The 16,881-nt window shown below is 34.4% G+C and overlaps 1 protein-coding gene across 1 annotated transcript in view; it reads right to left on the bottom strand.

Annotated features, from left to right (window-relative positions):
* Nucleotides 1–16,881, bottom strand: part of RELN (reelin) — a 532,864-nt gene that overhangs the window by 148,965 nt on the left and 367,018 nt on the right. Inside the window, 3 exon segments of the mRNA XM_030307797.1 lie at nt 9,668–9,904; nt 14,491–14,652; nt 15,316–15,549. Coding sequence (XP_030163657.1) covers nt 9,668–9,904; nt 14,491–14,652; nt 15,316–15,549 — 633 coding nt within the window.

Raw genomic sequence — 16,881 nt, 5'->3', positions numbered from 1 at the left:
TCTTTAAGAACTCCTATGACTTGGCATACCACAGGTGTAAAGGCTTTTAGACTGAACATTAATAAAATTTTGACAAATCAAAAAAAAATTAGGCTTTTCCAACATGAGGATTTCATTACATGGGACACTCACCCTAAAGCTGTTCTCTTCCTTTTATACCTCTATTTTCCTGCATCTCCAGGGCTGACCATGCCACCTGGGGCTCGTGTGAAAAACCAGGCTTCCCAAGTCCTCCAGCACAACACTAAATACCACATAATGTTATCCTTTTTTTCTCATGCCTGTTGTTATTCACAGCTAATTTCACTTCTTGTGTGTTGCTCTTTTATTTTCTCTCTACTTTCAGGACAAACCTAAGGAAATTTCTCTTCCTAAAAACTGACCCTAACATGACAAGTGCTATTTATTTTCTTGCATAAAGAAAAGGGAGAGCTTTTTCTTTCTTTTAAATTTATTTATTTATTTTGAGAGAGAGAGAATGCGCAACAGAGTGAGCAGGGGAGGGATAGAGAGGGGGAGAGAGAGAATCCCAAGTGGGTTCTGTGCTGACAGCACAAAGCCCGACATGGGCTCCACCTCGCAAACGGTGAGATCATGACCTGAGCCGAAATCAAGAGTCGGACACTTAACTGACTAAGCCACCCAGGTGTCCCAAGAAAAGAGAGAGCTTTAATTAAAAAAACAAAATTAGACATAACAAGGAATGAGTAACTTCTGTTTTAACACCCATGAAAGTACCTAGGAAGCCTTTCAACATTTCTATGTCTCATTGGTCTCTAAATCTTCTTTTAATTAAATCTGCTTCTCCTCAAGCATCATGAAAAATGAAAACTATAGCTTTTCTTTTTTCTATTTTTTTAATTTTATGTTTTTCTATCTATTTTACTTTAACTTTTGCTAGTTTTTATTGAAATATAATTGACATACCCCGTTGTATTAGTATACAACACAATGAGTTGATATATGTATTTACAGTGAAATGATCACCACAATGTTTAGTTGACATCCAATCACTTTACATAGCTACAATTTTTTTTTCCTTATGAAGAGAATTTTAAGATGTACTCTCTTGGCAACTCTCAAATATACAATACAAGCATACCTTGTTTTATTATGCTTTCCTTTATTGTGCTTCCCAGATATGTTTTTTTGGTTTGTTTGTTTGTTTTAAACAAATTGAACATTGTGGCAACCCTGTGTCAAGTGAAGTTCTACTGGAGCCATTTTTCCAGTGGCATTTGCTCATTTGGTGTCTCTTTGTCACATTTTGGTAATTCTCACATATTTCAAGCTTTATTATTTTTAATAGATTTGTTGTAGTGATCTGTGATCAGTGATAATGATTTACTGAAAGCTCAGAGGATGGTTATCATTTTTTAGCAATAAAATATTTTCAAATTAAGGTAAGTACATTGTTTTTTAGATATAATACTATTTATTTCACACTTAATATGCTAAGTATAATGTAATCATAACTTTTATATGCACTGGGAAACCAAAAAATTCATGTCAGTTGCTTTTTCGAGATATTTGCTTCATTGTGGTGGTCTGGAACTGAACCTGCAGTATATCTGAGGTATGCCTGTATGGTACTATTAACTCTAGTCATCATGCTGTATGTTAAACCCACAGAACTTATTTATATTATAACTGAAAATTTGTGCCTTTTGACCACCTACACCCATTTCATCCACTCCTGCCCCCCTCAGCCACCACACCACTAGTAACTACCAATCTGCTCTCTGTATCCATGAGTTAGTTTTTTTCAAGGTCAATCCAAGTTACCATGAATGGTAGGATTTCCTTCTCTTTTCTGACTGAAAATATTTTATTGTACGTATAAACCACATTTTCTTTATCCATTCATCCATGGATGGACACTTAGGTTGTTTCCATGTCTTGGATATTATAAATAACGCTGCCATGAAACATGAGAATACATGTATCTTCTAAGAAAATGATTTCATTTCTTTAGATATATATTCAGGAGTGGAATTACTGGATCATATGGTAGTTCTATTTTTAATTTTCTGAAGAACCTCCATACTGTTTTTCATAGTGGCTGCACCAATTTACATGTCCACCAACAGAGCACGAGAGTTCCCTTTTCTCCACATCCTCACCAACACTTGTTATTTTTTGTCTTTGTGATACCAGCCATTCTAACAGGTGTGAGGTGATATCTCATTGTGGTTTTCATTTGCACTTCTCAGATGATTAGTGATTTGTGCACCTTTGCACACCTGTTGGTCATTTGCATGTATTTCTTGGAAAAATATCTATTTACTTCCTCTGCCTATTTTTAATCATCTTATTTTTTTTTTTTTTGCTATTGAGTTGTATGTATTCTTCATTCATTTTAAATATTAACTCCCTGTTGGATATACGACTTGCAAATATTTTTCCCCATTCCATAGATTGATGGTTTTCTTGGCTGTGAAGAAATCTTTTAGTATTATATAGTCTCACTTGTTGATTTTTTATTTTGTTTCCTTTGGTTGGTGTCATATCCCCAAAAATCACTGCAAATATCTATGTCAAGATGCTTACCATCTATATTTTCTTCTAGGGGTTTTATGGTTTCAGGTCTTATGTTTGAGTTTTTAATTCATATTTTGAGTTATTTTGTGTATGGTGTAAGATAGTGGTCCAGTTTCATTCTTTTGCATGTAGCTGTCCAGTTTTTAAATATTATTTACTTAAGGAACTGTCCTTTCCTCATTGAACATTCTTGGCTCTTTTGAAAAATGAATTTTTTTTAATGTTTATTTATTTTTGAGAGAGACAGAGACAGAATGCGAGTGGGTTAGGGGCAGAGAAAGAGGGAGACACAGAATCCGAAGTAGGCCCCAGGCCCTGAGCTGTCAGCACAGAGCCCGATGTGGGGCTCAAATTCTAGAGCCGTGAGATCATGACCTGAGCCGAAGTCCAATGCCCAACTGACTGAGCCACCCAGGTGCTCCTGAATATTTTTTTACACCCATGCATGGGTTTATTTCTAAGCTCTCTAATCTGTTCTTTGTAGATCTATGTGTCTGTTTTCATGCCAATACCATACTATTATGATTACTGTGCCTTTGTAATACAGTTTGAAACCAGGAAGTATAATGCCCCCAGATTTGTTCTTCTTTCTCATGAGTGCTTTGGTTATATTGCTCAGATTGCTTTTGGGGTCTTTTGTGGTTCCATAAAAATTATAGGATTGTTTGTTCCATTTCTTTGGAAAATGTCATTGGAATTTCAATTGGGATTGCGTTAAATCTGTAGATTGCTTTGGCTACTATGGGCATTTAAACAATATCAATTCTTCCAATCTATAAACATGGAGTGTCTTTGTATTTATTCGTGTCTTCTACAATTTCTTTCATCATTATCTTATTGGATTTCAACGGACCTGTCTTTCACCTCCTTGGTTAAATTTGTTCCTAGGTATTTTATTCTTTTTGATGCAATTGTCAATGGGACTGTTTTCTTAACTTCTCATTCTGCTAGTTTATTTTTAGTATATAAACAATTGATTTTTTATCCTGCAGCATTACTGAATTTGTTTACCAGTTCTTACAGTTTATTGGTGAAGTCTTTAAAGTTCTTACAGTTTATTGGTGAAGGCTTTAAAGTCTTTAAAGTTCTTACAATTTATTGGTGAAGTCTTTAAAGTGTGTGTATGTGTGTATATATATATATATATATATATATATACATATATATGTATATATATGATGTCATATGCAAATAGAGACAATTTTACTTCTTCCTTTCTGATTTGGAGTCTTTTAGTTCTTTTTCTTTTTTTAATTGCTCCCACAAGGACCTCTAGTACTATACTGAATAAAAGTGGCAAGAGTGGGCATCCTTGTCTTGTTACTGATCTTACAGGAAAAGTTTCAACTTCTCACCATAAAGTATGATATTAGCTGTGAGCTTCTCAGATATGGCCTTTATTATGTTGAGGTACATTCCACCTATACCCAATTTGTTGAGAGTTTTTATGACAAATGGATGATGAATTTTGCCAAATGCTTTTTCTGCATCTATTGAGATGATCATATGATTTTTATCTTTACTTTTGTTTGTGGTAGGTACATCACAGTGATTGATTTGCACAGGTGGAACCATCCTTGCATCCCTGGAATAAATCCCATGTAATCACGGTGTATGATTCTTTCAATGTATTGTTGAATTCAGTTTTCAAATATTTTGTTGAAAATTTTAGCATCTGTGTCATCATGGATATTGGCCTGTGATTTTCTTTTCTTGCGGTGTCTTTGTCTGGTTTTGGTATCAAGGTAATGCTGGACTCATAAGATGAGTTTGGAAGTGTTCCATGCTCTTCTATTTTGGGGAAGAGTTTGAGAAGAATTAATGTTACTTATTCTGTAAATGTTTAGTAGATTCATTAGTGAATCTGTCTGGTCCTGGACTTTTGTTTGTTGGGAAGTTTTTGATTATGGATTCAATCTCCTTACTAGTAATTGTCTGTTCAGATGTTCTACTTCTTCATGATTTAGTTTTGGTGAGTTGAATGTTTTCAGGAACTTATCTTTCTTTTAGGTTGTCTAATTTGTTGGTGTATAATTGTTTACAGTTCTCTTATGATCCTTTGTATTTCTGTGATATCAGTTGTAATCCCTCTTCAACTCCAATTTTGAGTTCTTTTTTTTTTTCTTTCTTTCTTTTTTGGGGGAGAGGGGAGTCTAGCTAAAGGTTTGCCTGTTTCATTTATCTTTTCAAAAAGCCACTCTTGCTTTCACTGATTGACTTTTCTACTGTCTTTTTAATCTCTATTTCATTTATTTATGCTCTGATCTTTGTTATTTCCTTCATTCTGCTAACTTTGGGCTTAGTTTTTCTTTGTCTGCTTCTTTGAAGTGTAAGTTAGGTTGTTTACCTGAGATCTTTCTTGTTTCTTAATGTAAGCATTTATTGCTATGAATTTTTTTTTTTGCACTGCTTTTTGCTGCATCTCATACATTTTGGTATGCTGTAATTCCATTTTCATTTGTCTCAAGATATTTTTTAATTTTTCTTTTGATCTTCTTGACCCATTGATTGTTATTTAATCTCCACACTTAAGAATTTTCTAATTTTCTCCTTGCAAATAATTTCTAGTATCAAACCATTGTGGTAGAAAAAGTTGCTTGATATAATTTCAATCTTCTTAAATTTATTAAGACCTGTTTTGTGGCCTAACATATAATCTATCCTGGAGAATATTTTAGAGTATTTTGTGTGTGCTTGATAAGAATATGTATTCTTTGCTTTGGGATGGAATGTTCTGTAAATATCTGTTAAGTCCATCTAGCCTAGTGTGTCTTAGATTCAATATTTTCCTATTGATATTCTTTCTGGATGCTCTATCCATTGTTGTAAGTGGGTTATTTAAGCCCTCTATTATTATTATTTTCTATTTCTTCCTTAAGGTCAGTTAATATTTGCTTTAAATATTTAGGTCCTCTTATGTTGGGCACATAGATATTTACCAACATTATATTCACTTTTTGGATTGACCCCTTTCTCATTATATAGTGACCTTTTCTGTCTCTTATTACAGTTTTTCCCCTAAAGCATATTTTGTCTGATATAAGTATAGCTGACCCTGCTTTCTTTTGGCTTCTACCTGTATGGAATATCTTTTCCATCCCCTCACATTCCGTCTGTGTGTGGTCTCAAAGCTAAAATCAGTCTCCTGTAGCCAGCATATAGTTGGATCTTATTTTTTTTATTCAATCAGCCACTCAATGTCATTTGATTGGAACACTTAGTCCATTTACATTTAAGGTAATTATTGATAGGTATGGACTTACTATTGCCATTTGTTAATTGTTTTCCAGCTATTTTTAATTCATTAGTTTGCTTTTTCTTAATTTTTATTCTTTTCCTTTGTGATTTAGTAACTTTCCATAGTGGTATGCTTAGATTCCTTTCTCTTTCTCTTTTGTATATTTACTATACAGGTTTTTGCTTTGTTGGTACCACAAGGCTTACATAAAACATCTTATATTTGTAATAGTCTATTTTAATCTGATAATAACTTAGGTTTGAATGTATACTAGAGAGCTCCACATTTTTACTCCCTCTACCCACGTTTTATGTTTTTGATTTTACGATTCGCATCTTTTTATCTTGAGTAGCCCTTAACAAATTATTATATCATTATTTTTGCTACTTTTGTCTTTTAATATTCATTCTAGGTTTATAAATGATTTAACTACCATCACTACCATATTTCAGTATTCTGAATTTAACCATATACCTTCCTTTAACAATGAGATTTATATTTTCAAAGATTCTTCTGTTACTAATTAGTGCCCTTTTGCTTCAGCTTTCAAAATTTCCTTTAATATTTCTTGTAAGGCCTGCCTAGTGGTGCTGAACTCCTTCAGCTTTTTTTTATTTTTAAGTAGGCTCCATACCCAATGTGGGGTTTGAACTCACAACCCTGAGATCAAGAGTCTCACGCTCTACTGGCTGAGCCAGCAAGGCACCCCTAAACTCCTTCAGCTTTTGCTTGTCTGGAAAACTCTTTATCTCTGCTACTAAAACCAACTGCCAATTCTAATATGCTATAACAACCATCCTTTGCAGTTGTATACATTTTGACACCGAAACCTTATATATATGACAGCAATGTCCTTACCACCTGTATACCTCACCAGATTAGACAGAGGAATGTCAATGTCCCTTGGTAATGTCACTAATAGTATTAGTCAGATAATATTTAATAAACCTCAATTAAAATGATGCCTTTAGTGATCTTAAAATATATATAAGAAGTTTTAAAGGCTATTTTTAGAACATAAAGCAGATAGAGGTTCTGATAGCAGATACCATGCATGGAAGAAAGGAAAGTACTACAAATAATTAAAAGCAATTCATTTATCTACAGAAAAAAAGAGCTCTATGATGACACACTGTAAAGTGATTTATAGTATATTGACTGTAATTCTTCTAATGAAAAAGCAATTGTCCAAGTTTTCCCTGGAGAACACTCAGCAGCAACAATCCATGCACATGGGAAGTCATGAGTTAGAAAATAAGAACCAAATGAACTCACAGCTGGGAAAAGCCAACAATAATTAATTTAACACCAGCCATTTGTAGAGAACATGTATACATTTCAAAATTTCCCTTGAGAGAAAGAGGGTCATTGAAGGTTTGAGGCTACATACTTAACATCTTCAAAGAATGTTTAGTTAATAAGGTAATATGCTCCAAAGGTCTTACACTAAAATTATAACATTTTAGGACTAGAGGTTAGGATAAATGGTCAATACCATCACCTGAATTTCAATATTGTAACAAGTGTTTCTGAAACACACTGCCAAAGTGAGTTCATGTTGAACTTGAACAATATATTCCTCAACAGCAGCAAAGAGAAAACAACGTCATTAAAAGGGGCTTTATTCTGACTCATTGGCTAAGAAAATGGGAACAGTTTGAGATCTTCCACATTGTTTCATTTTAATGAGCAGCAAGAATTTTTCATGTCCTTATTAAAGTGGTTAATGTATTTCTCTAGTCTCATTATCACTGCCAGAGTGTACTCTGTTGTTTCATAACCAAGACAACTCCTTCGCGTTTCAGAGAAGATCAGAAAGTCAAATCTGGTTGCTCACATGTGGTTGTTAATAAAACTCCCACGGTGCTGCTTAAGGTGCCCATGGGGATTGTACAATTATTTATATTTTCTTATGGTTTTCTATAATTACTGTGATTGTATTTTCACAAAGTAAATGTATCTCCACCAATTAAAGCAGTGGTGGGTTAAGAATATTCATCAGACTTGTGTGAAAGGATATTGTTCTTAGGGTTTTGATCAAAGCACAGAAATTAAACTGCTCTTATCATGCATTCAACCCAAGTGTTGAATTAAAATGCTCAGCAACTTTGGAGTTTATTTGAGCAGATGTTAACTATTTATGAAAATAAACACGATACAGGACTTGCATTCATGATATGACTCTTTGTTGTATTAAAAGTGCTGGAAAAAAAATTACCACACAAATCTTGAGGGATACAGTTTATGGTGTATGACCGATTTGAACTGCTGTTAATTCAGGTCGATTTAAATTTTCAGAAGCATATAATTCTAAGAAATCTCATTTTGGCTTACATCTTTGCATCTTCTTATTTTACGTCACCTCTTTGTTTTCTGTGAAGGCTCTAGGACTAAGAAAGAATGTCCATAAAAACCAGCATTGGAGGCTATCAGATAGAAAACACGTAATATAACCTTTCATACTTTGCCATATAGAAATTTCATTCTATCTAGTTCCACAGTGCTTGCAGCAAAAGTGACCAGCTGCACTTCCATTCCATTAGCTGTCATTTTGATGCTAGAATTTTAGCCTGCTGTGTATGAGATGTGAGTTCCATGCACAATTCCCATCAAAGGTAATTTTCTGTGCAACGGTGTGTAAAATTTACCTCTCATTATGATAAGGTCACTGATGGGTCATTTATGATATGCTCTCTGGAGACAACTGCAGTGAAGAGCTTTCAGTGATATTCGTCTGGAGAAATTAAATTGGTCTGACCATGACTCCACAGAAAGTAAAACTCTCTTAGAAAATTATTCCTCAATCATGTTTAAAGTCTCGAAGGGACCCACAGAGGGGCAGTTTGCACACTGGTGCAGGCTATGGGTTTTGGAATAATGTAGACTTGAGTTTTAATCTAGAGTCCCTGAGCCTAGAAGCCCTACATAATCCGGACTCTGCACAACTCTTGGTGTCTATTCCTCACCTTTGCTCCCTCCCTCCCTGGGCTTCCTGATCCTTGAATATACCATGGTCACTCTCACGTCTGGAGCCTTTGCACTGTAAATTTTCCTAGGTGGAATGTTCTTCCATCAGATCATCATGTGGCTAGAATTTCCTTTTTCTTCTCTGTTCTAATCAGTGGACTATATCATATCCACCATCTGAACTATCTGAACATAGTCTCCTCCTTTGTACCTTAGGTAGCCGCCTCCCAACTCCAGTTAATCACTATTGTGTCATCCTACTGATGTTCTTGAAGTACTAATCACAGTCTTAAATTACTTATTTACTGATTATTGTATAATTAAGCTTGCATTTGCCTATAGGGGGGTTAAATCTAAGATGGGTTATCTTGACTAGGATATCCCACAATCCTGAAACCCCAACAACATTAACTATATGAGTTACTGGTCCAACATTGCTTAATAAGATGGATTTAAAAGGAGATCTTAGTTAATAAATTAAAGATGAAAAAACCTCCTGGACTTTATGTAAGACAGCATGAACACAGAACTACTCATGAGAAGTAGTATTTTAATAAAATAGTCATTAGAGTGATTTCACATTTTACCATGATCGTGGTGGGCCTCCATGAAGGGAGAATATGGTAGTGACTTTAGTTATTAACACTTTTTAAAGAGGGGTTTTATATGTAACTGTGGGAAATAAAAATTTGAGATTAAAAACTATGGTGAAATTTTACATTTATTTAAATCTATCAGTATTTTGTTTTCAGTTCTGCTTCCCAAGATATCTTACCTGTAGACATAATAATGACTTTTGAAATGGTTCGTATTCAGTAAATATTTGTCAGCAAATGAGTAAGAGCTGGGTGAACCAGAAGATCATTCTTATGTTCCAATCCTTAATGTAAATTATAACAACAGCAGAGATGAAATTCTTACCAAAGTGTCCAGTCGTGGCCACAGTACGGCTGAACATTTCCAAGGTAGAATCCCAGAGACTGAGTGACCTCCACAAGATTGGTAAAGTCGAGGCTAATGCTGTTGAAAAGGACGGATGTCATGATAATTTCATCAATGGCCCATACATCTTCTCCCTGGGAAGAATGATACGGTTGCCACCATCTGAACTGGATTCCAAACTGTCTTGCATCATCTGGTAACTCTACGGAGATTATTCTAAAAATAAATAAATAAATAAAAGTAAAAATTCAGATTACTTTGGTATCTTAAAATACAAACGTTCACAACAGCATATTTTTTCTCGTAGTATAGCATTAAAAAAATAGTTCTCCCACTATTATAAACATTCTTCTGAGATTTCCAATTTCGTGTCTGACTCAAACAAAGTCTTCCAAACCCATCAAAAAATGTGACTGCTTGCATTCATCTGCTTTCAGAAAAGCTAACTCAATAAAACACAGTTGTTGTCAAAGTGGCAGGATTTGTCTTAGTCTGAAAAAGGAGCTTGGGCATCTTGTTACACATATTACAGTTTGAGGCTGGTTGGAACTGCGGCCCTTCCTAATTCCCGTCAGTTGAACACAGTGTATGAGGTGACTTGCTGTGTCATGGTGGCCATGACAACAAACCTGTATGTGACAAATGGGGAAGAAAATTAAGAATAATATCTAATTTCCAGGAGCAATTACTGTACACAGCAGCAGGAACCATACATTAATTGCCACTGCAACGACATCTGCTTGAAAGCTCCATAAATCACATTCCATGCTGCTCACATCCATACACAAGGTGAGACATGAAGCAAATGGCAAATGGAACATTTGTCTCCATCAATGTACAATTAAACACCAGGAGAGGTGTTAGCAGTAAACACATGCTAAAGGGACTGAGTCTTTTTCCTAGTGAGCAAAGGAAAGCTCCCTAAGACAGGTGACTAGTTGGGTAACTTAGAAACAAATTATTTAAAAACTTCAGTGTCTAAGGCTGGAATGAATTAGAAATTAGATTGATTTTCATATTTGTATTATGTTTCTTCTTATTGTGTCAAGAAATGTTAAAACCATGGAAATGTAATTTCTTATGTAGAGTTATTAAAAATAATGCCTATTTTCTCTTTAAATAATTTGTATATGGAAATATGGGATAGAATAACATGATTTTCATCACTATTAATTATACAAATGACCAGTAAAAAACAGGCAGAATTTTTTGCAATGGGAGAAAATGTACTTTTTAAATAAGGAAAAATCATTATTCAAATATAGAAATATAAATTTAAAAACAGTGCTTAAATTAAAAAGACAGAGCAGTAATTTTTATGGTTTTTAAATACTTTTAAATACTTTTGGTCTTAAAAACTTTAAATCTGTGAATTTTTTTTACCCATGTGAATTTATTAGAAGGAAAGAATAAAATTTAAATTGAGTATTTTAGTAATTTTCACTTTAATTTCTAAATATTTTTATTAAATAGTCAAATAACTATATTTATTTATATTAACATACCAAATATGTAAAGAAATTAATTAAACTATATTCAAACTGGCTCAATAATGAAAAAAAATCATGCATTAATTTAATCATTTAATTTGATCATCATGTTATTAGAAAATTATAATTTTCCTTTATAATAATTTTAAAAGCAATTACTATTCTCTGATGAAAATAAATATAATTTAAAAATAACAACTGAGGGGTGCCTGGGTGGCTCAGGTGGTTGACTGTTCAACTCTTGATTTCAGGTCAGGTCATGATCCTAGGGCTGTGGGATCAAGCCTTATGTCAGACTCTGTGCCAAGCATGGAGCCTGCTTGGGATTCTCTGTCTCTCTCTCTCTGTCTCTCTCTCTCTCTCCCCACCTCAGCCCCTTTCCCCAGCTTATATGTGTGCACTCTCTTTCTTTAAAAAAACCCCAAAAACCAAAAAACTGAAAAGTAGAATTTTTCAGGCAACTTTAAAGTTTATTTTCCTTTATTTCCTTATTTTAGTGCATATACATACATGTGTGTGATAACAGTAATTGAAATGACCAATATTTTCCTTGGCAATGATATTAAGACTACAGGTCTGTAATCAGACTGTTGGGTTAAAGTCCCCACTCTGACACCTAATGGTTAATAACTTTGCAGCTGCAGGGAAGGTACTCAACTTCTATGTTCCTCAGCACCTTCATCTGTGAAGTTGGAATAATATCCTTATGCCAAAGTCACATATACTTTTTGGTTTTTCACTATCATGTCTTAGCATCTAGAATAGTATCTGGCACATATCAAAAACTCAACAAATTCTTACTGCATAAATGAAGTACACGTTGTCACTATACCCTGATGGAAATTTGAATACTGAGACACAAAAAGGTTGAATATTCTCTCTAATGTTAAGCAGCTTTTAAGTGGCAATGCCAGGAGCTGCACCTAGACAGCATGGCTCTCGAGCCTGTACTCTTAACAATTACTTCCTATCATGAGGTGGGGTGGGAATCTCTGTTTCCACCACTCTGCATATGGCATCAGCTCATTACAATACCTTTGGAACCATTTGATCAGAAGATTCCTGGATGGGAACCCAGGGATTTGGGTCAACTTTCTGTATCGTTCTTCCTTTTGGGGTAGATACTAAGCTCATACATTTTTGTAATCAAATACAGCAATCAAAACAAAAATAAAATAAAAATAGGCTTTATAAAAATTTTAGAATAAGAAACAAGCCCTATAATTAAGACAAATCTAGAATAATTTTAGTTTCAGCGGTGACATAAAGTTTTACATTGAAAATGCCAATTAGTTCATGACGTTCTAGTCAGTTTGAATTAAAAGATTAACTTAGATAAATGTACAGGCTTTAAAATTTATAAATAGAAAGCAGACAGGGTTCTTTACTGAGTGACTCATAGGGAAAAGAATTATTAGAAATTGGCTGGAAGTAACAGTGGTTAGCTAACTAGAATATCTAATTTATGGGTCATACTTCATTTTGGAACAGCCATGGCAGGAAGGGACAATATGGAATTGACAGTAGTTACAGGCAGCAATTTAGACGGAAGAAAATACAGCAAATGGCTAAAGGCATCAAGATACATTTAACTCTCCTGTGAAGAATTTACATGGTTTGTATTATTTATCATGTAAAATATAATTTAGTATCCAGAATAGATCAAATTCTACTTCTGCCATGTCACTTTTATTAATATTTGTAAGAAAGAGGGGGATGGAGGAAGAGTCTCATGGGCAGACGTACATACAATTGAAAATAAAGGTGTTCTTGACACCTCTACCACGTTCTCTTTTTAAAAAAAATCTCCCCTCGGATCTTAATCTTTCAAGCTATGCACATACCTAGTTCTGAAAAGCCATGTTGATTCTGCTTAGAAGAAAAATGTTGCTGTCAAATGGCAGGCAAGATTAAATGCACCTTTGCAATAGCACATTTAATGTGTAATTATTTTTCATATCAACAAAGATTAATTAAATTTCATGATAAAGATTGATTATTGAATTTTGGAGCTGTCCATCTTTGTTAGAAAAAATTGTGTTTTAGACCAAGTTAACTTAGGACAGTGATATTTTCGTCCTGCTTTCATTATTATCAACCTGCTTTTCATTTAATTGTCTTTTAATGTTTTCTATGGAGAGTCTGTGAAGTGTGTTTTTGGTATTCATATTGTCTACTGAGTGAGAAAGTTGAGGTTAGCCTTTCACTTACTTTTACAGGGAACACTCAACACATCTGATGTGTTCTTAAAATTTTATAATGTAAACAATTACAACTCATAACAGTTGTTAGCTATTTTCTCTGTTACATGCTACTTTCTTTTCTATGAAAATTAAATTTCTCATTTGTTTACAAACACTTAAATATAGGGACTGCTCTAGGCAACAACTTTCAGTATATAAAGTCTAGCATCAGTGCCCCTGTCTTTTTGCCACAGTGCCAATGCAAACCTCAGTGCCCAAAACCCTTGCTCTCTTTCATATTTCCCTGTGATCAAAATGTACTTCCAGGAAGGCAAATGGTGTTAGTTCTTCACTAACTGTGAATGTAGCTATAGTGTTACCTCTTCTAGTGGTATTTAATTTTCCCATCCTCCTCTTGTGCAATTTTTTAAAGAATTTCAGTGTGTAGGTCAATACTGTCGTAGAAGGGGAGACAGCCCTCTGGGCATTGCTAAAAATGTACCACCAGTGGTGATTACTATTCTGACAACATTGAAGGATGCCTCTGCTTCAAGTAAAACTTAAATCTCACAATTGCAACTATAGATTATGAAATGTATAAGCTAAAGAAAAACAGAAGTGGCCTGAAGAAAGAACTTTAAAAATATCCTCACCCTTCAATCTTTGGCAGGGACTCTACATATTACATGCAAATTTTAAATACATACTTGTTATCAGGTTTTAGAATTATTGTCTCATATGATTTATTATAACATATTATAATGTATTGCTAACAAATAGTTGTTAACAGAGTTTATAATTTAGTGTCATATCAAAATCATATCTAATAGGCTGCAGTATAGTTGAATAAGGAAAATAGTGTTAACTATTTTTCTCTTTCCTAGGCATCAAAGTATTTCCCTTAGATGTATATTTCAAAATATGAGAACAAATTTCTTCAAATTATCAGAAATCAGTAAGACAAATGAAATAGAAGAATGTGGCTTGCTAGTTTTTTATTACAAGACACATTAATCTTTGTCCTCACCATCTCTCAATGGAAAAATATCTGATCTACACCAGTTGACTGATGACTTCCCCAGGAAGGAGATATCACTCTAATCATTTTTCCAAATGCTTTCCAACGTACCTGGGCTCATGATAGTTGAGATATGAATAGTGCTCCAAGAGTTTCCAAGTTATCCCATTATCGTAAGAATAATGCAGTAAAACTCCTTCACCAGGCTGGTCAGGGGCTCTGCATGTGCTCAGAACAGACTTGCTCCCTAGCCTCAGTGTGAACTGGAGAAACCTAGATATGAATTGTCTGTAATTAGCGTATGCATAAACATTTGTATCATAATGTTCATTTTGGCTTATAAAGAATTTCAAACAAATTTAAATGAATTACTGAAAAGCTGCATGTTTCTACTCATGTCTTATAAAATGTAAGTAATTTCACTGTGAGATGTATGAATATGTGTAGAAGATGAGGTCAATGCACGTTTATATGCAGATATATCCATGCAAAACATGAGTATATATTTATACATACTTGTATACTATGCACTTGTGTACATACACTTAAAATGCCAATCATTCCTTTACTGCATTATTTATGAGGCACTGGGGGAAGGGAAGATGTAGAATAAATCTAATCAGCCTCTGCAAGCTGTCAAATAAATAAAACTACATAAATAATTAACTAGCCCTTGGCTTAAGAACACAGTTTTGATGCTAACATTTCATATGTTTAAAAACCAGTCAGTCATTAGTATCTTAAAGTCATCAGTAAGCCTTTTAATTTATTAAAAACTAGGACAAATTAACCCTATAGCAACTAACTGTAAGCTCTCTCTAGATTAAAAATTGAAAGATGTACATATCAACAACAACAAAAAAAGGAAAATAAATAGATCTAAATTCAATCATTAGCATCTGGTTTCTATATGTATTCCACCCTGCCTTAACTCACCTGGACTGTGAGCTGTCAAGGAAAGACGTAATGAGCTGACGCCTTCCATCTTTGTTGAAAACCAGGGCCTTACCACTGGCCAAGACACCACAACCAAAGCTGACTTCAGCACCACGGATAGAGTAAAAGTTATGGTAAGAGGAGAGCCTGGAACTGCCGAAGCTTTCAGAAATAAACATTGGGAATGTCTGGGATGCCATCTCACAGGCTGGGCCAGAAAATCCAGGGTCACACCTGAAAGAGATATCACAAAATATTTTTTTTTAAAAGAATCTTCTATTTTTCTTTTTTTAAAAATGTTTTTATTTATTTTTGAAGGGGAGAGAGAGACAGAGCATGAGTGGGGGAGGAACAGAGAGAGAGGGAGACACAGAATCTGAAGCAGGATCCAGGCTCTGAGCTGTCAGCACAGAGTCCAATGAGGGGCTCGAACCCACGAACTGTGAGATCATGACCTGAGCCGAAGTCGGATGCTTAACTGACCGAGCCACCTAGGCGCCCCAAGATATCACGAAATAATATCTTAAGCTGTTGGTCCTTACAGAGGTACATGAATCTAATTCAAGGAGGAGGAAGTCCAGGGGCCAGCATTTGATTGAATGGTAGGTGAGGCTCATTAGTCTCTGGAAAATACTGAATCTGAAGACTTGATAAAGTCAATTGACTGAAATATTACAAAAGAATATAGTCTTTACACAGCCCTGCTATAAAAAGCTTCTGATTAAAACAATAATTCAGCACTCATCTTTAACCAATGCCAGTGATTCATCTGTGAATGCATCTACATCTGTGCACATTTCCAATGTAAAGTTTTTGTAAAAGTTATGTTATTACATATATAATTTTATTCATAATGATGTTCATTAAATTCATAAAAAATAAATAAAAAATACTTCCAAAGATATCTAGAATAAATTTCCTCTAAGAACAAATGTAAAAATACACATTATGTTTGTGATAGAAATTACTTGAAATATTTGGAAAAGATTGGAAACTAAATCTATCTTTATTTCAAACTTAGGTTGACATTATAAAGGGAATGTGAACACCTTCACCAAGATAGATGTCCTTAGCAGAACTGTGTTGCCCCACGGTGGAATCCCAAATTAGTAGTGCTTCAAGAAAAAGAACAAAATAAACCCCACACAACAACTTGTCTCCTACTATATATATATATATATATATATATATATATATATATATATAAAATATTTTTTAAAATGTTTTTAATGTTTATTTATTTTTGAGACAGAGAGAGGCAGAGTGTGAGTGGGGAAGGGGCAGAGAGAGAGAGGGGGGCGCAGAATCTGAAGCAGGCTCCAGGCTCTGAGCTATCAGTACAGAGCCTGATGCGGGGCTCAAACTCACGGACTATGAGATCATGACCTGAGCTAAGGTCGGATGCTTAACCGACTGAGCCACCCAGGCGCCCCACTTTCTACTATATTTATATTAGGACACTCATCACAGATAACTCACTAGTTGAATATCAGAAACCTCTTATATTCTAAGGCATTTACATATCAGGAATTAGTTTTAAATTCTTTATTTTCATTGTACTATTTC

Source organism: Lynx canadensis, chromosome A2 (assembly GCF_007474595.2).
Source record: "Lynx canadensis isolate LIC74 chromosome A2, mLynCan4.pri.v2, whole genome shotgun sequence".
Classification (NCBI taxonomy): domain Eukaryota; kingdom Metazoa; phylum Chordata; class Mammalia; order Carnivora; family Felidae; genus Lynx; species Lynx canadensis.
The sequence above is the reverse complement of the archived record's forward strand: the minus strand, read 5'-3'. Positions and strand labels throughout refer to the sequence as shown.